The sequence below is a fragment of the Pollachius pollachius genome, assembly GCF_949987615.1.
Source record: "Pollachius pollachius genome assembly, chromosome: 14".
NCBI lineage: Eukaryota > Metazoa > Chordata > Actinopteri > Gadiformes > Gadidae > Pollachius > Pollachius pollachius.
Genome location: NC_136947.1, coordinates 3,331,894 through 3,355,476, shown reverse-complemented (window position 1 = coordinate 3,355,476; position 23,583 = coordinate 3,331,894). Strand labels below are relative to the sequence as shown.

Below are 23,583 nucleotides of genomic sequence, written 5' to 3'. Positions count from 1 at the left end.
ACACATATACACGCATGCACACACTCACACACACACACACACACACACACACATACACACATAAGGCAGCCAATAGGAGCCTCTATAGGAGACGTTAGCACGGCACTGGGTATATTATCGTAAGTGCTATGCCAATAGAACCATTGTCCTTTATTTCTTTGTGTCTCTTCATGGTGAAAACAGCAATTTACCAGCACGGAATCTTAGCAAATCCTGATTGAACAGTATCGCTGTTTACTGCCAGCGTTGCGGTCGTGCGCTGCGTCCCAGACCCCGGTAGACTAGCATCCATGTCCTGTGTGAACGACGTGACATTCAGATGACATTCAGGTAATTCTCCCCGCCGAGGCTGGGAGGCCCGTCGGTGGGTGCTGTCGATTAAAGGTTCCATACGGATCCACGCGGTTTACATAAGTCACCGCACATCGCTCTCGTACGGTTCCGCCTCTGTCCCGACCCCGCGTCCCGGATACAAAGGAAGCCTCTTCCAAGGTGTTTTTTCGCCCGGCCATTATGAAACAGTTGCCATGGATACCCAGTAAGAACACAGCCGGCTCCACACAGAGGCTGCAGAATAGGGAAGGACAGGTTCAATATTGCGCGATTCAGAAAATAAAACTGAAAAAAAAAACATACGAACCAAAACATTAAAACCATCCCTGCTTCCCCCGCTTTCCCCCTCTGCTAAACAACACCACTGTCGGGGGGGGGGGGGGGCAGAGATCAGCAGCCAGCGTGCGGGGGGGGGTGGGTCTGAGAGCGGCTGTTTGCTCCTGGTGTGCACTGCTCAGGGGTGGGTTGAACGGTGTTTTCTGCCTCATTGGCTCTTTGTTCTATTCTCCCTGAAGTGATGACCTATATTATCTGGGACGGGAGATCAAAGCTGGCCTCCTCAGTCCGATCCCGGGGTTCTGCGGAGCGGGCGTCTGCAAAACCTACAAGAAGAAGCGAACCCATGGCCTTCACTGCTTAGTCAGAAAAAGAATCGTTGGGATATCAAAAAAGGGTTTCATCCCCCTTCGGACGTTACGCCCTACTAATTATACATGATGAGACTTTGATGGGGAGAAGAGGAAGGCGGCCTCTCTCTCTCTACTGTACTCTACGCTGAGCCTACTGCAGTCATCGTTTCATGGCTCAGCCGAGCTACAGCGCTGCCTGATGTTGAACGATGGGGATGTCAATGCCCCAAATGCATTGGAAGTGGGTCTCAGATGACATGGGAGGAAGGTGGCTACCAATACTGTCTAAATCACATGTGTTTACACCAGTCTAGTTGGTTGGTTCCTGCAGCGTCAGTGATGCTGGCGTCCGTTAGAGCTTTGGCTCTCATCCGCTCCAGCCTCCGGAGCTACGTCTGTCATTTGTCATCGAGTCACAACCTAAAGATAATCCCTACATGTATTTACCAATATTGCAGTCGTGAGTTCACTACTGCCAACATTGCCTTCATGTGCTGTTAAACACGTTGAGCGAACAGAAAGCAGCAACATTTGGGACTGAGCTCAATTTAACAGTATCCCATTGAAACATGAATTAACATTGAATTAGGTAATTCATGGGCTTCTTAAGGTTTGGCATTTTGCTCTGTGACGCACTATAAAAAATACCCTTTTTGACCCTCTTGTGGGTCACGACCTGCCGGTTGAGAATCATTGCATCAGCGTGTAGCCTACTTATTTCACCCCCTTGTGATTTCCCATTAGCACCCAAACCACCAGCAGATGAAAAGTGAGCCTCTATTTATGTCTGGAGCACCGTGTGGCCTTCCGATCCATCAGGCCGCGTGGATCCCAGAAAAGAAAACAAGGAGAAATAAACAAGGTCACCTGTGGGAACATACTTCCTGCTGGGAACAAGTGTTCACCTGCTGCTCTTCACCACCCCCCCTCCCCCCCCGCTATCGCTATGGCAACCCGGCTCCATAGTTCCGAGACCATATCTGTGGAGCTTCGTTCTGTTTCCCGCTTGAAAGCGGTGTCATAGACGCATTGGGTCTTTCCATACCTGGAGGTCATACACGCCGGGCTCCAGGAATACGTCAGCCGTAGTACGTCTCCGCGACCTTCATGTGTTCGCCGGACCGCTGCGGATCCTCGACTCATTAGCAGCAGGAACCAGGAGCAGCGATCGGAGCGGGCCGGAGACCATTCATCAGTTGTAAGAAGGTGTCTGCTATAGCTAACTGTCTATGCCCGGCTGGGCCGGGCAGCAGTTGGCCTGTCACACCATAGAGGACTTTGTTATAATTGAGAGGGCTTCTTTTTTTCTTGCTTTTTTTTTTGATAGCCATCATTTTAAGATGGGAATATCCTGAAGACTTCCGATTCCATATAGGAAAGGTCGAGCTTTACCTTATAATAACACATTATAATCCTTGACTGAAAATCAATGATTGAAATTCCATGGCTATATAACCCTGACCTCATTTCCAGCAAGTGATGCACATGCAGTACCTTTGGTGGTCCATACGTTCCTGGAGTGCCTGCAAGACGTCAATACACCTGGGGCTTTGGTCTGTGCACTGAAGAAACCTCCCTTTATGGGGCATCCGAGGCGTGATAGCAACGAATCTGAGTTATAATAAAGAAACATAGCAGGTGGAATAGACAAATGTCTATTCCTCGTGCCTCTCAGTGTCGTAGTTAGGCAGAAGGCAGAAGAAACTTACACCTTCAATAATTGAGACGTTAGCGACTGTTTCTAAATGTTTCATTGAGACATCATCCCCTGCTCAGACCTTAAATCCCCTCAGCTGTTCTGCATTCGATATTAATGTTGCATCAAAGTCAATGTTCTTAGTTTATTTTTGTTTTTTCTATCTTCCCTAAGTAACTTCAACTCAGTTAACATGCCATTTGTTACAAACGTCATTTAAAAGCTTTCTTTAACCCGTACAGTCTACCCAAATCCATTACCTCTCCACCCCTAACGAAAACATACTCCGTGACAATACTTGCAAATTCCCCATTTTTCCCACCACCAAACGTTCTCCAACAACCCTTACTGAACCGGACCGAGAAAAATCTCCTTATCGACCGACCCTTGGGTGGATGCGTCCTAAACTCTTCAGACACTCACCGCACTTCAAATCACTTTGAGACAAATGTATTGGTTCCGGTGGTGTAAACGTTTCACCATGCAGCTTTAATCTCCACTACACATGCAGAGCCTCAAGGGCATCCACAGCAATTACCGAAGCAACACAGAGTTCGTCTCTCCGGGTCAGCTGAAGGAGAAGAGGGATCAGGTTGATCCTTAAACCCAATGTGCCGAACCGAGGGAAATCCCACATCCCCGGTTAAGCCCGCTGCAGCCTTACAGCTGCATGCGGGAGGAGGGGCGAGAAAAAAGGACCTTGAGGCATTGGAACGCAGGCCGGCTCTGTCGCTCGGCGGCGTTTAAACCAGCGTTACTGAACGTCTGACAAGCGGCGAGGGGCTTGGAGAGCGTGCTGCAATGACACGGACATGCACTGCTGTAACGCCACTGGCTGCTCTGAGGATTCAGCCAGTAACCCCATGGCCCTGCAGGCGTCCGTCCGTCCATCCGTCCATCCATCCATCCATCCATCCATCCATCCATGCTGATGGATAGTTTGGGTGTGAGTCACCACCACTGAATTCTCTAGAGCAGAGCTGCAATGCAACCCAATGCAATACAACATCCACATCAAAGTCAAATTAAATGCATTTATAACCAATTTCAGCAGACACACCACATGGTTCTGTCTCCCGGAACAGCTCCTGGCAGGGTTAACGTTTGGAAGGAGAACAGCAGTTAACTCCTCGTTAATAAGCCGTTAACAACAAGGTCTCTGTATTATCCAACCCAGACAAAAAGATGTGGGAGACATCGGTGTGGATTACTGTGTGAGCGGGTGAGACATTGCTGTTGCCGACTACACCAAAGGCATTTTAAATTTGTTTGCAGCCCCATTTTATCAGGGTTACAGTGCGGAAGGCAGCTGTGGACTTCTTACATTAACTAGAAAAATATGTTTGTTTTCGTGTACTTTTGAAGATATAGTATTCTTGGCTGGCCTTATATATATATATATATATATATGTGTGTGTGTGTGTGTGTCTGTGTGTGCATGTAACAGATGAGCAAAGCTTCAGCGGAGCTTCAAATTGTGTGATGATAACCGGGCCAGAAGAACTATATCTGTTCTAGCTCCAGAATAACTGCATACCAGCTTCTCCATCAGTCATGTGTGGAGGTCAGGTGGTCGCGATAGAGCGAATGAAAGATTGGCATTGTGAAAAGAAAATTAAATGAATTGAATTGAATGGAATTGAATTGGTGCTGCTGTCGTTTCATTCCACACAAGATGAAAGCCAGAGGATTATGGGAGGGTATATGGCTAAGAGTGAAGCCTTCCCCTCATGTTCTATCCTTGGCTCTCTGGCTCATGCGCTCTCTCCTCTCTCTCTCTCCTCTCTCTGCGTTCCCCCATTCTCACAACGTTCCTCCTCCTACACTCTCTCGTATTCTCTCTCGCACTTCTCTCCATGGTTTAATATCTCCATCAATCCTCTGTTGCTCATGTCGTCCTTCCTCACCCCTTTTCCCCTCTCACTCTCTCACTCTCTCTCTCTCTCGCTCTCTCGCTCTCTCTCACTCTCTCTCTTTCCCCTTTGGTCTCCTCTCTCCTATTGTGTATAAATGTGCACGTGGTTATGTGTGTGGTTCCTTTGGTGTGTGAATGTGTCTGCTTTTACGTGTGTGTGTGTGTGTGTGTGTTTTCATGTGCGCCTTTGTACATGTGTGTGTGTCTGTCTGTGTGTAGTTTCGCACATTTGTGTGTGTGTGTGTGTGTGTGTGTGTGTGTGTGTGTGTGTAAACCTGTGTTTCCTTTAAGAGTGTAACATTACAGTCTGAACGGTGGGCCGATGGCTAATTCATCACTATGAGCCCTATGCTGAGCGTAATTACCTGCGTACGTCTTGATAAGGAATGATTAACTATGTGGAAGGGTTAAGGGGGGCATTTCTGAGGAGAAAGGAGGAAGCAGCAGTGGGGGAAGAGGGGTGTGTCCTGGGGAGCGCGGGGGGGGGGGTCTGCTTTTTGTAACACTTTTGCAGCCCTCGTGCCTTGAGCTCTTGTGAATGTGGGTTACTCAGATTCACACACACACACACACACACACACACACACACACAACCACACACATTCACACGCAGACACACACACACACAAGCAGGCAAGCGCACACAAGCAGGCACACCTAAAAATACACGCACACAAACAACGCTCGTGGACACATTGGCAAATACACACTTGATGTTCTTATATGTAAGTCATTCACAGCACTCACTTTACAACCTTTTTCTCCCCTAGCACTTCACACTTACACACACACACACACACACACACACACACACACACACACACACACACACACACACACACACACACACACACACACACACTCAACGGTCCCTCTGTCACACATCAGCGCTGCGTCACCCCAGACACCAACAGCATCTGCACATGAAGACCCTACAGCATTTCTCATTTGGAATCACAGATTTGTTTCACACTTTCAGTCCTGGTCACTATATTGACTTCATTAAGGCGGGAAGCAGGTGCTGGCAAGCCTTTGCTGCAGAAACACGTTTGCCAATTTCCCTGAATAGACGGCGTGCGGGGGGGTGGTCCCGGGTCTCATTTGGAAGGCAGCAGAGGGAATGGAGCACGGTTTGAATTACAGAGAGGAGCGATGCAGGAGCTGATCGCTAAGAGAGCGTTTGCACTTAGATAGACGTTAGGGCTTTATCATTCAAGTCAATGGAGGAGTCGACCCCGTTGTTGTTGTTGTTGTTGTTGTTGATGTTGTGGTTGTGGTTGTTGATGCTGGATACATCAGAAACCACCGGATTCTTGGATAGAATGCGTGACAAAGTGCATGATGATGCTGATGATGATGATGATGACGATGATAATGAGGACAATGAGGATGATGACGATGCTGATAGTGATAACGATGATGAGGAGGAGGATGATGAGGATAAAGACTACGATGATGATGAGGAGGATGAGGAGGAGGATTGCGATTTCGAAAAACCGAACTGCGCTCTTTCAGAGTGACTTCCTGGTCAAGGGGAGGGGCTTATATTGGCCTCTCCATTACTCATCATCAGAGGGGCTGTGTCTGAGTCTTCCAGTAAGATGGAATGTCAGGAACCGCTCAGTTAAACAGTGCATCCCATGGCACAGTATGCGCTGCGTTACTGCCCGGGATATGTAGGAGCGCAGAGCCTAGCTAGCATGAAGTAGTCGTATAAAGCCTGAGGACGCTAAGTCAACAGAACCCTGGACCCAAAGACACAATACACACACAAACACACCACGCAACATGCCAAGTGCATTGGGGGCACACTCACGCCAACCGGGCTAACATCTTTTTACAATCATAGGACCAGACACACACACAGACACACGCAAACACACAAAAACACACTCAAACACACACCTACACACACAAACACACACAAACACACACACATAGACACAAACACACTCAAACACACTCAAACACACACATACGCGCACACACACACACACAAACACACACATACGCACACAAACACAGATACACAAACACACTCAAACTCACACACTCAAACACATTCAAACACGCACAGACGCACACAAACACACACACACACAAATACACACGTATACACACAAACACAGATACACAAACACACAAACACACTCAAACCCACACACTCAAACACATTCAAACACGCACAGACACACACGCACACACACACACCATGTATTGCTGGTTGCATAACAGAGATAGAGACGACTCAACATATGTGTCGAGATTAGGTCTGTGCTGCGGCGGTATCGACTTTCTCCGAGGATCTAGGATGTGGTCGAAATGCTCTCTTTTCCCCATCCTCAAATGGTGTTTGCATCCGAGGATACACACCCAATGTAAAGTGCTGGCTAACCACTGCGCCAAGAGGCATGTACAGACTGCAGTAAGGCTGCTTCACAGTGCAATCTGCTGTGGCCTCACCCAGCATCTGATACAGTCTTTGCTCTATAGGCAAACCAGGGCCCGGTAGTGGTCGCTCTGCGCTAACACCACCACAGATTAAAGACAGCCCAGCTGAGCGTCAGCTAAGTGTGTGTGTGTCTGTATGTGTAGTTGTGTGTGTGTGTGTGTGTGTCTGCATGTGTGTGTCTGCATGTGTGTGTGTGTGTGTGTGTGCGTGTGCGTGTGCGTGTCTGTGTCTGTGTCTGTGTGTGTGTGTGCGTGTGTCTGTCTGGTCCAACCGCCTAAAACATGCACACACACACACACACTCTCACACTTGCTGGAGTCTTCCTTGTTCCAGCCAAGTAATTTATGCCATAAACAAACCACCATTTCTGGGTCATCAATTCACAGTCAGCTCTCTGGAGCCTGCAGAGCCTGAGACTTTGTATTTCTCCCCCCGATTTCCTTTATCCTTGCTTTAGAAGCTTGTGTCAATGGTGTCTCTACTAGTATCTACTTGTACGTCTGCTGGTGCCTCTACTGGTGTCTCGACTGGTGTCGCGACTGGTATCTCTACTGGTGTGTCTAGTAAGTGTCTCGACTGGTGTCTCTATCGTGTCGACTGGTATCGTATTGGTGACTCTACTGGTATATGTATCGGTGTCTCTACTTGTAAAGAGACACTCGTGTGTGTGTGTGCGTGTGCGTGTGTGTGTGAGTGTGTGTGTGTGTGTGTGTGTGTGTGTGTGTGTGTGTGTGTGTGTGTATGGAATATACACACAATCAATATTTCTAAAAATATATATTTGAAAGTAATAAGTAAATGGCCAGTTTTCTCTAATGCAGATGCTCTGTTGGTTCATTCCCTGATTGAATCACTATGGTTTTTTTTTCATCTCACATATTTTTAATTACATAGTTCCCTACAGGCTATACACAGATTTAAGATAGTCACTTATATACTAAGCCTTTTTGGTCCCTTAGCGCTAGTCAGCAGTGAAAACACAAATCTCCATTTTAGCCATACCTTTCCCCTCTGAAACGTCTCATCCAGCACTGCCTTTAAGATGACACAAAATTAACGCATCGTCAACATGTTCATCACATCTAATCTCTAAATAAATTACGCAGCATATCACTTAAACTAGATTACAGATTACATTTGCACGGTGTCCGACGATTATCCTCCTCACACCCGATGCCCCCCCCCACCCCCACCCCACCCCTTCCACGACCCCGCCCCCCGGCTCCACAGCCAGCACACGGTTCACTGCAAGCCGCACTCTTCCAGTTCAGTTTGGGCACCAAAGTGGCGCACCGCGCGGTGCACAGCCGAACCAGTTGCAGCACAACAGCCAGCGTGCGCGTTTTCAAGATGCGGAATAATCACGGAACCCTTTCTGGTGAGAACGCTTATGTTTATCTGTCATTTTTTTCACATCACGAACACATCCGTTACGACCGCAGTCGCCGCCAAGAGTTGCAATGTACAATTCCGTGATGCCGATCAAACGGGGATCTTTTGTTGAATAGATTATTAGCCTGTGTATCTCGTATGAGGCTATACGATCTTCCATAGACAGGCATAGATATTGTGAATGTCAGTGTTGCTTTTTTTTGCAGCTTCGGGATAACATAACATAACGACGTAACGCGTCAGATGTGGGAAGATGGTTATTGTTTTATAAAATACAAATGTATGGGGATAGGGCGTTGGGTAGGGGTTGTAACACTGCACGACGTCTGCTGTGTGAATTCGTTTCTGGATTTCTGGATAAACATTTTTTTGATTTAAAACGGATTTATGAGAATTGTTTAAATTGTCTTCAGGCTTTGGACTGGCATCCACTCCATGCCAAATGCAAGGAGTTGTCGTTACAGGTTTTATGGCTTCCACACCAAACCAACCGTTCGTTTTATAGACTAACGTTAGTAAAACTTTTTTTTTTAAAGCTTCGGTCGCTGCCACGAAATTCATTCAGTCGGTCATGGCGGTAAAGATCAAATAAATGATGCTGACTGTCTCAATTTAGTCACAAGAGACGAGCGCTGAGGTAATTGATGAAGGCCTATCAGCCATGGAAGCATGGGCTTCGTCAGGCCAAGTAAGCCGTCTGGGTGTTTGTCATGTGCCTTTACCAAGTGAGAGAGCAAATACACAGTGTTTTGGTTTGTACTGGAGACACATGTCTTGCTGTGAGTCTGGACATCTTCAGGAAACCTTGCCTCTTCAACAACATATGTTTGCGCATGTGTGTGTGTGTGTGCGTGTGTGTGCGTGCGTGTGTGTGCGTGTGTGTGTGTTTCCCCTCTCCCACACAACACATCTCCAACAGGCAAGGAAGCAGATGCGTGGCAATATCAACAAGCCATTACTCACGCAACATTGCCCGGTGTCATGTTCTACCGTATATTACAGAACAAGAGGCCTCTTTATTTCCCTCTTTGCTGACATAGGGCCTTTGTCAGCAAACACAAACCCAGGTATTGGCACCCTGCGTTCAGCACCACGGAGAGGGGCCAAAGCTCTGGTTGCCCACACCTACCTTCCAGGTCTCCAGCTCTCCAGCCTCTTGTCCTAAACATAGTTGGGCTTCCCACGCATTATCGCTTTTAGTGCAGGTTGCCCACGGAGCCCCACTGAAGTAGCATCGGCGTGGGGATACGGCGCAGAGCTACGCGGTCTATTGCAGAGCCAGGACCCGATGTAAGCAGACCTGACATAGGCCCGCCTGGTGCCTCCTGAAAGGTCACGTGGTCATGCCACCGTGCCTGAGATGTATCGTGGGAACTTAAATCGATTTCGAGAATCCATATGTCGAAACGTACACGAGCAGCGGATTACCTGGGTGGTTTCTCGTGGCTGCCAGCCTCAAGGACCCAGGTGTGCAAAACATTTCCTTGAGAAATGTCCTCACCTAATCGCTGCCTGGGAAATATATGTGTGGAATAAGTTATTCATGAATCCAAGCCCTAAGTCATACATAATTAGGCGTGATTACTCAAATTAAATACCTTCCTACCAGCTGATTCAATGTAGGAGGCGTGCGTGTGTTTATGTGTGTGTGTGTGTGTGTGCGTGTGTGCATGACTGTGTGTGCGTCTGCATGTGTGTTAGAGGGGGTGGGGGGGGGGGGGGGGGGGGCAAGCCTAATTAAGCCGCTTTATTCGCAAATTAATATTCACCCCATGTGGATAAAACTCATCAGCTGGACGCGTGTAATCACCGCTGGGTGCAAGCCGTTCAAGATCATCGCAATCAGCGTTATGGCGGCGTCGGTCACAAAGACCCCCCACCCTTCGCCACCCCCAACCCCACAACCCCCATCTAGCAGGAGGTTGTAGAGAGAGATGGAGTGAGCACGTCTGTGTGTAAACAATCCAACTCCCAGGGCTGCTGTTTGCTCCCGATCACGTTCGCCGCGTCGCCCGCCCGAGCTCAGAGACGCTGTGGCCAAAGGTTAGCCAGGGTTTGTTCAGAGGGCCGCGAAGATGGAGTCAGGGCAAGAGACGGAAGCTGGAAGTTGTGTACAATGAGAGAGATAGAGGCAGAGAGACAGGAAGGAGTGTAGGGGACAGAGAGAGAGAGAGAGAGAGAGAGAGAGAGAGAGAATGAGAGGATGTGGGAAGGAAATAGGGACATTGAGACAGGTAGAGAGGGCTATAGTGAATATAGAGAGAGAAAGAGGAGGAATAGCAGAAGGAAATATGTGTGAGAGAGTGAGTAAGTGAGTGAGAGAGAGGCGGAGAGAGGAAGAACAGCAGAAGAAAATATGTGTTAGAGAGAGAGTGAGAGTGATGGAGAGAGAGAGAGAGAGAGAGAGAGAGAGAGAGGGAGAGCGAGTGAGAGTGATGGAGAGAGAATGAGAGAGAGAGAGAGGTGGAAGGGAACATGCCTGCTGGCCAGCTGTCTGGACACATTATATTTTCATGGGCAGATATCGCGCTGGCACAGGCTGGATATATAAACAGCACTCCTTGTTCCTGACTGTCAACTATCGTCTATTTATTTAAAGGCGGTAGTTTTCCTACTACTACAGAGAAGAGCGGTTAGGATGTTAACTGTTGATTCATAACTGGTGCTTGCCTGATTGCCTGAAAAGCTTATTTTATCGTCGGATACAATCAGCTATTATCAATAAATAAAAAATATTGTTGATTTCTCCAAGTGCAGAGATTCCACCCTATTTCCCGGCCGGGTTTAGTCACATACATCATGTCCTCGACAGATTTCATGTTTGTCTTCTCGCCTGAACTCGAGGTTTCGCGCACACAGAACTCACCCTGAACGTGCGTTGTGTTGTCGCCCCGTTTGCCCTTTCAGGTTGAGTGACGCGCCCGCTGTCCAATCGGAACCATGATAGCCACCGGCGGCCTTCTGCGCATGAACCGGCGCCAGGATTCCCTGCGCTCCAAGAACCGCGCGGAGAACAAGCGCAAGCAGAAAGCCAAGAAGAGAAAGAAGAAGAACGACGTGGTGGTGGTGAAGGGGAAGCTCAACCTGTGCTCCCCGGCGGGGCTGGTGGCGGCGGTGGGCGTGATGGTGCTCATGGTGGGCATCTCCATGGCCATTCTGGGCTACTGGCCCAGCCCCAACCACCAGGAGTACCAGGAGCGCCGGAGGACCGGCATGCACCGCGGCCACCGCATGGGCTACTCCAAGACGCTGCCCACGTCCTCCGAGGTGGCGACCACCACCGCCACCTCGACCGCCAACGCCGCCGCCGCTGCCGCCGCCGCCAGTCCACCGCAGCTCTACGACCAGGCGGTGTCGCTCAACCACAGCCGGGGGAACGTCAGCGCCCCGGAGCCCTCGCACTCCTGCGGCTTCCTGTGCGACTTCCTGGACCGCTACCTGTACTCGGACAACCTGAAGGTGTTCGGCCCGCTGGTGATGGGCATCGGCATCTTCCTGTTCATCTGCGCCAACGCGGTGCTCCACGAGAACCGCGACAAGAAGACCAAGATCATCAACCTGCGGGACATCTACTCCACGGTCATCGACCTGCACAGCGTGCGCTCCAAGGAGTACTCGCCGCTCAACGGCCTGGTCAACTACACGCAGTCCCGCAGCGCCGACCCCGGGACGGCCGCGGGCCCGTCGGGGCTCTACAGCGCCAGCCCCGGCGGTGGAGGAGGAGGAGGGGGTGGTGGAGGAGGAGGGGGTGGAGGAGGAGGTGGAGGAGGAGGAGGAGCGGGGAGGGTCTCCCGCGGCTCCTGGCCGTCCGAGGGGCCGGGCGTCCCGACGGAGCTGGGCAGCGACGAGACGCTCCGACGGCCCTCGCTGGCGGGCCGGACGCGCAGCTGGTCCCGGGACGTGCAGACCTTCACGGAGACGGTCTACAGCATCTACCGGGACCGCGGCGGCGGCGGCGGCGGTGGCGGCGGCGGCGGCGAGCAGACAGCGCCGCCAGCGCCGCTGCAGTGGGAGACCGCCTCCATCGGGGCCGCCTCGGTCACCGCCCACACGCTGCCCGTCATCAAGCTTAACAACCGTGAGGTGGACGGGGCGGCGGCCAGGACGGCGGCGGTGGGGAGACGGCGTTCGGAGGACGCGGGTGCGGGCGGGGGAGGCGGAGTCAGGGGCGGGGCAGACACCAAAGAAAAGGATCCGACGGGCGCCGACCCGCCGACGCTCCCGGAGCACGGAGGACGCTCGCCCGCCGGGAGCGCCGATCCGCCGGGAACGCCGATAGCGGCGGCCACCGCCGGGCAGCCGCGGACTCGGACGCAGCTGTCCCCTCCGCCGCCGGTTGCCAGGGCGATGGGGTCGCGGCTGTCACTCAACTCGCTGCCCGATCAGCCGCGGCCGGTGCGGCGCTGCAGCCTCTCCGCCTCGGCCTGTCGTCAAGGCGACCGGGGAGGCAGGCGCTTCAGCTGCCCCCGGCTGGAGGGCTCCAACAGCAAGGGCTACATCAAGCTGAGCGACCTGGGCGGGGAGTCCTTCGAGGCCTCCGACACCGACACCTCCTTGTCGACCTTTGACCGGGAGGCGGCAGCAGCAGAGACAACCGCGGAGGACGTGGGCGGCGCTCGGGTAGAGGCGGAGCCGGCTGAGATCGGTTCCTCCGTGGAGGGCTAGAGGGATGGAGGAGGGGCTGACAGGCCGCTGGGACGGCCGCTGACGTCTTGTCTTGACTCTTCTGGATACTGGATGCCGATCGCTCCGACTCGTATCCGCTGCTATTGAGAGAACGGCCAGGGGGGGAGGACAACGGGGCAAAAGGACTATTGACACATAGCCATGGACACTCTGGAGCAAGGCTCTTTATAAATACCACACTGCAAGCTCAAATATCAAGACTTTTTTATATTTTTTCAATGTAGCAAGAGCAATACTGAGAAAAATTATGACATATTAGGTTTATGATGAGTGAATACTCGTTTGTAAAACAAAAAGTCCTTAGAGTAGAGCTACTTTCATTCCTACATATATTTTATAAAATAATTATGGTAGTTCAACAAAATAAACTGTAGCTGTAGAATTGCTTTAGGCAGTCTCTGAGAATGTGCTACTTCAAAAAAAAAAAAAAACAGAAAAAAGAAAGGTGTACTGTAGCATAGAATTATGCCCTGGGTAATGAAGATACTAGCGTAGGTTTGTTTCTATACACTGTAATGTGAATTACCTTGTGCATAGGTTTAATGAAATGAATCTCAGGTAGACAAAAGGCTTAGGTTTGGGACCTAGGGGTAAAAAAAAGGTCTTGCCAATGCGCACATGGGTTAGCATTTGTCTGTATCACCTCTGTCGAACCTAAGTGTCATCGTGGGATATTTAAGTAGCACAGTGTAAAAGGACTTGCTTCATCCAAGCGATTTTACTTGCATTATGAAATATTAAAAAGAAACGAGTTTATTTAAATGACTTTGCGTTTGATTGATTCAGGAGTGTGGTGGAACACTTTGGGGAAAATAGTTTCCCTTCCACTTGAATGCAACAGGTGCCGCTTTTCATCAGGGTCTGAAGATATTATGGTCTACGTCTATTATATAATAAAGGGGCATTAATGTGTCACCCCATTAAATGTGAAAAATACTTGACAAGCATTTGTGTTTCCTTGCAGTGGTATCAAAATATGATAATTGCCATAACTGTTTCTCTTTTTAATGGTCAAAATGTTGATCATTTAAAAGTTTGAATATTTTGTCAAATAAGTATTTGATTATTGGAAGGTTTATAATATATAAACTTTATAGTGGCATTATAACATAATGCATTAAATTATGAATGCATTGCTATCAAGATATAAATGGCTAGCATTTAAAAAGTACTAAATGACAGACCTGCCTAATAAAATAAATGTGCATGCTAGTTTTACAGTCCCTGTGTTAGATAATTCTGTATACATTGTATGGTTTCGGTTTTATGTACACCGTGTTTTTGATAGGCACACTTCGTGTAGCATCATTTATGCAGCATTAGTAAGCAATACTCCTAACCCTAGGCTCATAAGGCCCTCTGGTGGTTAGGACACATAGTTAATGTCCCGTAGACGGCCACAAGGTGGCAGTGTGATTATTCCGAGCGTGACCTATTTGTGGGCGTGTTGTTGCGTTCGCATGGGGGCAGTTTAAACCCAATGGGGCGGGGTGAATGTGCTCCTTCTCTGAAGTGTATGCCCTCTCCGGTCTGCCAAAGTGGACGCTCACAGGTGTTAAGTCCTTTCTAATCGGGCAACCCCTACGTCGGGATTCGACTTGTAGCGTTGTGTTGCTTGGATCTGTCTTGAGGCTTAGGTCCGCCAGAAGGAAGCTAGGTAAAGTATACCGTTTAGTGAAATGCCTCGTTTGTTTCACCCAGCGTTCTTGCGGCTCCTTCACATCGTACAGTAAATGCTGGGAATAAGCAGCCTCAATGAATTCACGTTGTATTAAACCTAACCTTAGATGTTGAAGGAAGCCTAACGATATGTGTTTTGTACTCGAGTTAAGTTATGACCAAACGGCTTCGAGGTTGATTCAACGTATCGTTCGTTTAATTCCGTGTGATTATTTTCTGTTTTGGTTCCACCGGGGGGCTCGAACCACCAACTCCACGATGATCTCATGCTGACATGTCGGACATCCACTGAGTGAGTACGCCCCCGTTTGTTTCTCAACCGCTCTCCCAAATCCATCTCCCCCTTTAGAAACGTTATCCTAAATATTACCATTAAAAACGATCCGTTGAATGCAGTCACGTTAAACCAATTTAAATTCGCAGCGCTGGCGGTGTTTATATGTAGATATATTGTCTTGTGTGTTGACACTTTCTGAAGCAACTCCCCCCACATATTTTCCTTAACGTGGACACACACACACACACACACACACACACACACACACACACACACACACACACACACACACACACACACACACACACACACACACACACACACACACACACACACACACCCTCGTTTGTGGTCTGACTGCCTTGCCTCGAGACGGACGGATCGCTTGGGAAGGGGAAGTTCTCTCGCAGCAGCACGTGCTTCCTCTCTCCTCGATTCTTTTTTTGCATAGGACAACACGTCAAGGGATCAATGAACTGAGGACCCTTTGCACCGTTGCATGCATACGGCAAAGAAAACAAGACAATCTTTGACATGTTCAAATGTGCTGCGTCTGTGTTTGTGTTACACCTGAAGACCTCATTTAGATTTGTTCTTAAGGTCTAATACAGTGGACTTGCGAGAAGCAAGATAAGGATGGCCAAAGTACAGATGCAGATTGCCAAATCGTTCGTCAGCACATCTCAATCTAAAATTTCTTTAAACGAAAAATGACGTAATGATTAACGTCACTGTATTGTTCATTGGCACCATATTTTTTACGATTTTTTCTTTTTAAATAATAAGAAATCTCTGGCCCGCTATAGGCTATAAATGGTAGAGGCTGCTATGCAGTGAGGGTGAATTAGAGCCAGGAAATATAAAACCCATTGCAAGGACTGGGTGTTAAAGGCCTTCGTGCAGGTTAACCGGAAGTTTTGATTAATGGGTATTTAAAGCACTCAAATTATGTGTATCATTTATAAAATGTCTCCTTATAGTGTTAAAGGCCAGCTTTTGGCAGTAACGGGTGTTTTCTAATGCCATTCAGCGATGACGTCACGTTGGGGAGACGTGGTGGAAGGTAGCCTCAGCCTAGTACTAGAACTATGGTGTCTAAGAGGTGGCAAGAACTGCAAATAACATGTATGATGACCCACAGCAGTATAATTTCGAACCTGTCAGACGTGAGAGGGCGAATGAGGAATTGCCGAGAACTGATGGCGGTCAAAGCCAATTAAATGCATGGTCAGAGGAGAATGAGTGGAGAGTTGCTATCATTTAGCAAGTTGGAGCTAGTCAATGAACAGCAGTGCATACAATAACGACACTTTTATTTATTTTTACTGTGAGTGAATAGCACTGAGTGAAAGTCAACGTTTGCTTTATATCTAGTGACAGCCATTATGTCGAACATCTAGAAATAGAAGGCATAATGCTAGCTATGGGCTAACTTAGCCTATCGGACACGCTATCAGTGCACTTGCAAATGAGTGCCTGCAAGTATAACCGATCGTGGTGTGACATTATTTAACCATCAATCTACCGCAAATACGACCAGACAGATGTACATTGAACACATACACAAAGCACACCGTCCAACCCGGCGGATGCTGACAGACAGCCCACAACAAGCCAAACATCACCACGGCGGTTGTGCTCTCTCTCTCACTCTCGCACGCCCGTACTACACATTCACTCCTAGAGATGGGATTTATGACTCTTTGAAGGGAGCCGGATCTTGAGGAGCCGTTCTTTTAAAAGAGCCGTTCAAAAGACTGGCTCATTCATTTATTTTTTCCTCTGCTTTGACACTGAGAACACTATTTTGGATCTTTGTATACAATGTGTCGAAGTGTAAATGCAGCTCTTTTCACTTGTTCATCATGTATCACCTTTTTAATTGTAGCACAATAAAAACTAAGCAGGCAATGAACCATGAACTTCCATGCAAAAATATAATTGACAAAAAATATATTAAAATAGAAAAGCTTTTACAAAACAAGTTTCTTTCAAGTATAACACTGCAGAGGACTCCTGAACTGTCCTTTGTAACATTAGTGCAAATCTTAGTAAACAATATTTTTAGAAAGGGATGCTGCTGTGCTTTCTTTGGCTCATAGTTGCTGTGCTCTGCCTCCGCGTTTCCACCACGAGTGCACTCTGCATGCTCTCGGTCTCAGTGGAGCAGGAGGGGGACCTTGTGTGCGCATGCTGTGAACGTGACAGCGATGAAAAGAACGAAAAAGAAAAAGAACGGCTCACCACTGCGACTCGGTTCCCATCGATCATGTTAAATAGTCGGCTTAGCTCAGGAGGTAGAGCAGTTGCCTTGTAACCGAAAGGTCGCTAGTTCGATCCCCAGCTCCTCCTAGCTGATTGTTGATGTGTCCCCGAGCAAGACACTTAACCCTAACTGCTCCTGACGAGCTGGCTGTCGCCTTGCATGGTTGACTCTGCTGTCGGTGTGTCAATGTGTATATTAACCGATGTAAGTCGCTTTGGATAAAAGCGTCTGCTAAATGCGCTAATTGTAATTGTAAAGAGCCGTTCAATAGATTCGGTTCATTCGTGAACGTCACAACTCTAATCACTCCAACTTATCCAACTCCAAGGCTAGGCTGCTTCACTGAGACCACAACTAACCACAAGGCCTTCATAACCATGCAGTATGCCGAAGCCGGGAAGGACACACGCACAGTCGCACACACTCATCTTATGCAAAACAATCCGTTTTATCATTAAAGACTAGCCTCTTACCATAAGTTAGAATGGACCCAAAGTATGTGATTGATACAGTCTGGTTCGGCTTTCGTTTTTAGTATGACTTCTCAACATTACGTCTTTCTTGTGTTAGGCGCACATAGCTAATTTTCATACGAGCACAGGATTGTCTGGCTCCGCAAGGCAAATAGTATATCATATTTCATTATCTTTCTATCTGTCTATCTATCAACACATGGGTCTAGTTTTAATGTGATGTATTTTGTGTATGTCCAGTCAGACGAATGTTGTCTCCCTTGTTCTGTGTGGTCTTGTAGGCTGTACTGTGTGAGCCGAATCATCTAGTGTAGTTTGGTATTAATAAAGATTTGACTAGGCTACTTATCTATCTAGGCTATTAGTCAACAATTATTCGCCGAAGGCAAAGTGAATAGTGGGGAATAGCCCTGTCCAGAATTCTTTCCTCAATTTTCACTTTATCTCTAAAACAATCATTAACACTAAGACGGTCTAGTAAAGATTATTGTTTAGGGTTCTTTAACTGTAGAGAGACATGGGTGCCTGCTTCGAAGTACCCATAAGAAATTGGAGGGATCCCTCCATCATGTTTAAATGCTGATATCATCCTTTGATCGTACCATAGGAAACAATGAGTGGAGGTCCTAAAATGTCCAATGTCACATAAAAACACGTGGGGCAGATATATCGTGATATGGCCAGCAGCAGAGCAGAGGGATCAGTCTGAGACGACCCATCTAATGTTCCTGGATCAATACCAAAGACTAATCCTTAGCGTTCAATGGCAATCCATTAGGATGCCCTGATATGGCACAGTATGCGTGGGCTGTGTCCCAGAAGCTGATATGTGGTGGTCATAAGGATCAAAGGTACACCTGGATGATCAGGAAATCTGCCGGCCGTTATCTCTACTGAGCGATAAGAGACCTGCAAAGGTCGTGCCAAGAACAGTCGTTGACATGATCTTGGTACTAGTCTGAAACGTGACTGCAGTAGTGAGGTAACTCAGTAACTGATGTGGGTTAAAATGGTCTCTCGGTGTAATTCCCCTGCTCTTTAAATTTGAATACAAAATATTACTGTCCTACGCACTTGTCATAACATGTCCGGTATCAGTGAAGGGCAACTTTTAATTTGTTTCCTCCTTGATGCGTTGAGGCATGCTAGGTGACTCGTGGGAATCCAAATGACTCGATGATGTGTCATTAACTGCAGTGTTTTGTAACGACTCAAACAAACTATGAAATGAAGTAGGACAATTATGTTGAAGTGTGTACCTGCCACTATGAGTTAGCCGTCTGGATCGATGTCTGCGAGCATCACTCCCTACATTAAGCAGTAAGTTATATTAGACGACTAAAATAAAGGATCCTGTAGGAGCCAGGAATGATTTAATTGTAATATTATAAGGTACTTCATGGTTTGTATTTGTGATGTTGCTATTCGTTAGGGTTTGTAATGTTATTTCTGTTCGATTTTCGGTGGGATTGAGAGCTGGGTCACATAGATATGGGCGGTGACACTCAATGACTATTAAGCACCTGTTTCACGTGTTCACCTGTATGGAGGAAGAGCGGGTGAATTTGATCACTGTAATTACTTTGAGTATACTTGGTGGATATTCTAAGAAGTCGACAAGGAAGCAAGCCAAACCTCAACCGTTCTGCGACTTTAAGTTTGTTTCACATAATCGCCACAGATCCTTTCGGCCATATATTTAATTCCTGTTGCCTCTTCCTTTTGGAAGAGGCACACGTCTTTTGTCAGAGTACCACAGCCCCCCCCCCCCCCCCACTGATGGCCCTGTTTGGAGCCCCGCTATCTGCCACTGGCGCCCAGTCACTTGAGAGCCTTACAAGGCTTAAGCTACCATCACTGTTGGCATTTAAAGCGACAGTATACTGGCAAGGGAACAGGGGAAGAGTCTGTCGTGGGGTATTTATGGTGAATAGAAGAAGCCTGTCTCTGGCGTCTTCTGTGTTTGGTTTGAAGACCTGCGTCACGTCAGGTCTCTATATGGGGCAGAGCAGATGTTCTTTTGAGGTTTGGGTAAACCCTGTTGGAGCAATACCTTTTAATACTTGGTTACGTTCCAAATGTCTTTCTTTTTATCTGTTCATACTGATCATACTGGATATTTATTATATGTTTGGCTATTGGTAATACTTGTGAAGTATGCTTTCTTTTCTAAAACAAAAAGTGCCAATGATCTGAACTATGAATAGCATTTATTCTGAACGCAAAACAGCGTGGAAGGTATTAATATGCACGCCTTTGCTGTCTCATCCATACCAGTCAATAGGAAGTGACATCCCCAGCACTATTACGGTTTCTGTTCCGCAAGTCAAAGGGCTGCATGTCGAAATTGCGGCGCTCTTTTTTCCCTCTGCTCATCTCAACAGAAACGTCTCCTCAGCATTCACTTGGGAGGGTCCAATCTCTAGTCCGCCACTTTTCCAAAGGTTAAACATCATCCGGCTTTTACGATGCCTCCCGATAAGATACGCATCCCGAACGCCGAGCAGAAACTATAGAGTTCACGGCAACTCCCTCGCTTATATCTCAGATTAATCTCTTTTAATGAGAGCTGATAGGGAACCCACGCTTCGAGAGATTTATGTGGCGCTTTAACTTAAGACAAGGCCCGGGGAGACTTTGACCTGGACTCCAGTCTGACGGGGCCCTGGGTTGAGTTGTGCTGTGTAGGTATGGGGTTGATGACCCCGATTGGTCCATTGGTTCGGGCCTCTGAACAAATCGGCACATTTGCTCTCTGAGCTGTGGCAGCGCAGGGGAGTGACATCTCCACCGCCCAATCAGCCAGCAGGCTGCCACGGTCTCTACATGGTCCATATTTCCTTTGAAAGTAGTCTACATTAGATCAAATCAACTATTACATTTACAACACAAAAGGGCCTTGATTTCAAACCGCTTTTATAGGCGTTTTGAAAAAAAAAACCTGCCTTTCTCAAACAATTTCTATGATTCTCTTACTTTTCTTTCACAATTTGACTTGGTTTGAGAGGGTAGATGCCCTGCGTGCACGCGTCATTGTGGGTCATTCTGGTGTCCAGTGGTTGACCAGTGGTTGGCCCCGAGGAATGCCGCACAAGACAAGTTACTTATTTCTTGGTTCTTGTTTAATTGGATCACATGCATGGTTTGCCCGGTGTCGTAAGGGACATGCTTCCGTGTGAAGCCTTGATTATACATTAAGTGTTGGATTTTCTCGGCTCTTAACTGAAACTGGGAGCTGAGTGGCTGTAATGAGGTTATTGATTACCAGAGGCTTTTTTCTTCTCACCTTTTGATTTCTAAGGCTCCATTGTACCTAAAACAATTAACGTTTTCAGGTTCTGTGCGTCAAGTCAACTTTTCTTTAGTTTACCCTTTTAGCAGGGGGGGTTTAACATTGAACACATGTTAAAGGTGCGCTATTCCAAGAGGTTTTCGGTGTTAACGTGCTGAGGTAAGAATGATCGTTTTCAGAGTGGTGTGGGGGTGAAGTTCTCTGCTGAGTCCTGGAATGAGCTTGGCCTGACCCCTGATCAGGAACAGAGCAGCGAGCGCAGCAGAAGGGGACAAAGTGACGAGCCAAGCAGTCTACAGTAGATCACATGTTGTCTGTCTGGTTGGTGGTTAGTCATAGTGCTGACCACAGGAGTTGCTGTGAAGAGTCAGGACATTCCCTGTGGCTTCATGCTATATGCTCAAACTGTCCCAAAACATTGGTGCTAAAGCTGCAGAGCTTCTGTGTTAACTGTTCACTAGTCATTAATGGCTTTAGGACTTAAAGAACAGCTATTCCTGTAACCGCTTTGATGTTAATAGAGGGGTTTCAGTTGACACCTATTGCTTCCTGTGGTTTGGTGTCACGGAAGATAAACATCCTGGTTACGTTTCCTTTGTGTATCCTCTTGGTGAGCTGTGCAATCTCCATTAACAATGGGGATTTAGTGAATTACAGTTGAGCGGTCTGCCTCTAATTTACATTCATCCTCTGCATATTCATGGTGTAAAAATGGGCATAAGGTGGAAAAGTTCAAACCTAAAGTGTAGTTGGAGAAAGTGACCCCTTTTTGAAGTGACTCCCGAAACACATGAATCTTAATTGGAATTCTAAATCAAGTGAATCATTGGTTGAATTAATAATTGAGATTGAATGAATAAAGTATTTGTTTTTCGATTTAATATGAAGTGGTTGATCCATTCAGGTGATGGAAATGACCTAGGATATTAATTGTATTGAAATTGGGTGGAAAAAAAAGTGATGCGACAATGAATATTTGTATGCATTACCTCACTGCTTCATCATGACCACATACCCTAACTTGATTTTACTCATCAATGGGCAGCGGTACGCTGAGTGATAGACCGCTGTTCTAGTTTTCTAGTCAACATTGATTCATGGAGAGAGTTGCATAGATCCAGTCTCTTTGCTGCATGGGCTAACCATTTGTATGACTCTTGAACTTCCTCAATGTTAACTCTTATTCAGTATAGAAATGTGACAGCAAAAATGGGCCTGGGGGTGTAACTTAACATGTATAACATCACTATTTGAGGGTATTTGTTTACAGCCATTTAACAGAGTATCTTTATTTATATGTGTGTGTGTGTGTGTGTGTGTGTGTGTGTGTGTGTGTGTGTGTGTGTGTGTGTGTGTGTGTGTGTGTGTGTGTGTGTGTGTATTTATTTTAACCTCTTAAGCTCCAGCCTATTTTTAATTGTCTAATTTGTCTAATTAATATGCTTGGTGTTTGAGTTGTGTTTGGTGTGTGTAAAAATGACTTGTATGTACTTGTAGGGGAGTTTCTCATGTTTAATTTGATATGACTGTTTCTACATAATAAGGGCAGTGTTGTATGCCTTTTGCTGCGAGAGTGATCACAGTCTTCCCAAATCTGGGGACCCTCGAGTTTGTATTCATGTGTCTTTGTTTTTGCATTGAAGCAATTATATAGCAAATACAAGATGGGATAAAAGTAAAAATGGGTGACAGAGCTGTGCCGAGAACAGTAGGGTCAGATTCCCCTCGGGAGACCGGAGAAAACCCACAAATCCCTGGAGTGAAATGCCCAGACACTAATTTAAAACATGCACTTGTTGTTGCCTGTGGATGTGGGGGAGAAATGGTGGTTTGCCTACTGTTGCAGGGAAATCATATTATTACTACTACTATAGAAGTATACGCAGTCAGAAGTCCCTGCCCCGTTTGCTAGACCACAGAGGAAACGGGTAAACAGTCAATGAAAAGAGCCCTGTTTGTCTTTCATTAATAATAGAGGTAGTGTTGTCAATAGCAGTGTGGTTCAACAATGTTTTGGAGACCACTTTCCTTTTTGAATGGAGGCGTTTTGTGCTCCACAATGGCCGTGTCGAGTAAAATAAACATGCTTTCAAGTGCGCTGGTGGACGACTGCTGAAATAATGCCGTGGCTGTCCCACACGATCCCACAATCCTGCTCTCCCTGTGTGTCGCGGAGTTTGATAGGCTGGCTGCGGAGAGAGATAGAGGCTGCAGCCCAGTCCATTAGCGCGGTCGTCAGGAAGAGGAGCTCACCTCGATTTGCAACTCTTCGTTTTGATCTAAAGGAACGAGGCCAATAGAACTGGTAATACAACCGCTCTTTCATCAGCCTTTACACAGTATTGTAGTTATTTAACGGGAAAATACTGCCCGGTGAGTTTTAAAACCGAAAGGTGTATTTATTGCATGTCATCGTTGGCTCGCCTGACATCCAACGACGGATACTTGGGCATTAAAAACCATGTATGATTTATTCAAACTCGGACGTGATT

The 23,583-nt window shown here is 47.3% G+C and overlaps 2 protein-coding genes across 2 annotated transcripts in view; both read left to right on the top strand.

The window, feature by feature from the left end:
* Positions 1–11,357: 11,357 nt before the first annotated feature.
* LOC307085672 (transmembrane protein 200C-like) lies at positions 11,358–13,082 on the top strand (the record flags this gene model as incomplete). The annotated part of the gene is made up of 2 exons (XM_079750537.1): positions 11,358–12,129; positions 12,187–13,082. 2 exons carry the CDS (start codon positions 11,358–11,360, stop codon positions 13,080–13,082), a joined length of 1,668 nt encoding a protein of 555 aa, XP_079606663.1.
* A 1,696-nt stretch (positions 13,083–14,778) lies between these two features.
* Positions 14,779–23,583, top strand: part of LOC307085671 (band 4.1-like protein 3) — a 48,885-nt gene continuing 40,080 nt past the window's right edge. The window contains exons 1-2 of the mRNA XM_079750536.1: positions 14,779–15,075; positions 23,276–23,396. The gene's annotated coding sequence lies outside the window, so the exon portion shown is untranslated. The remainder of the gene's footprint in view (positions 15,076–23,275; positions 23,397–23,583) is intronic.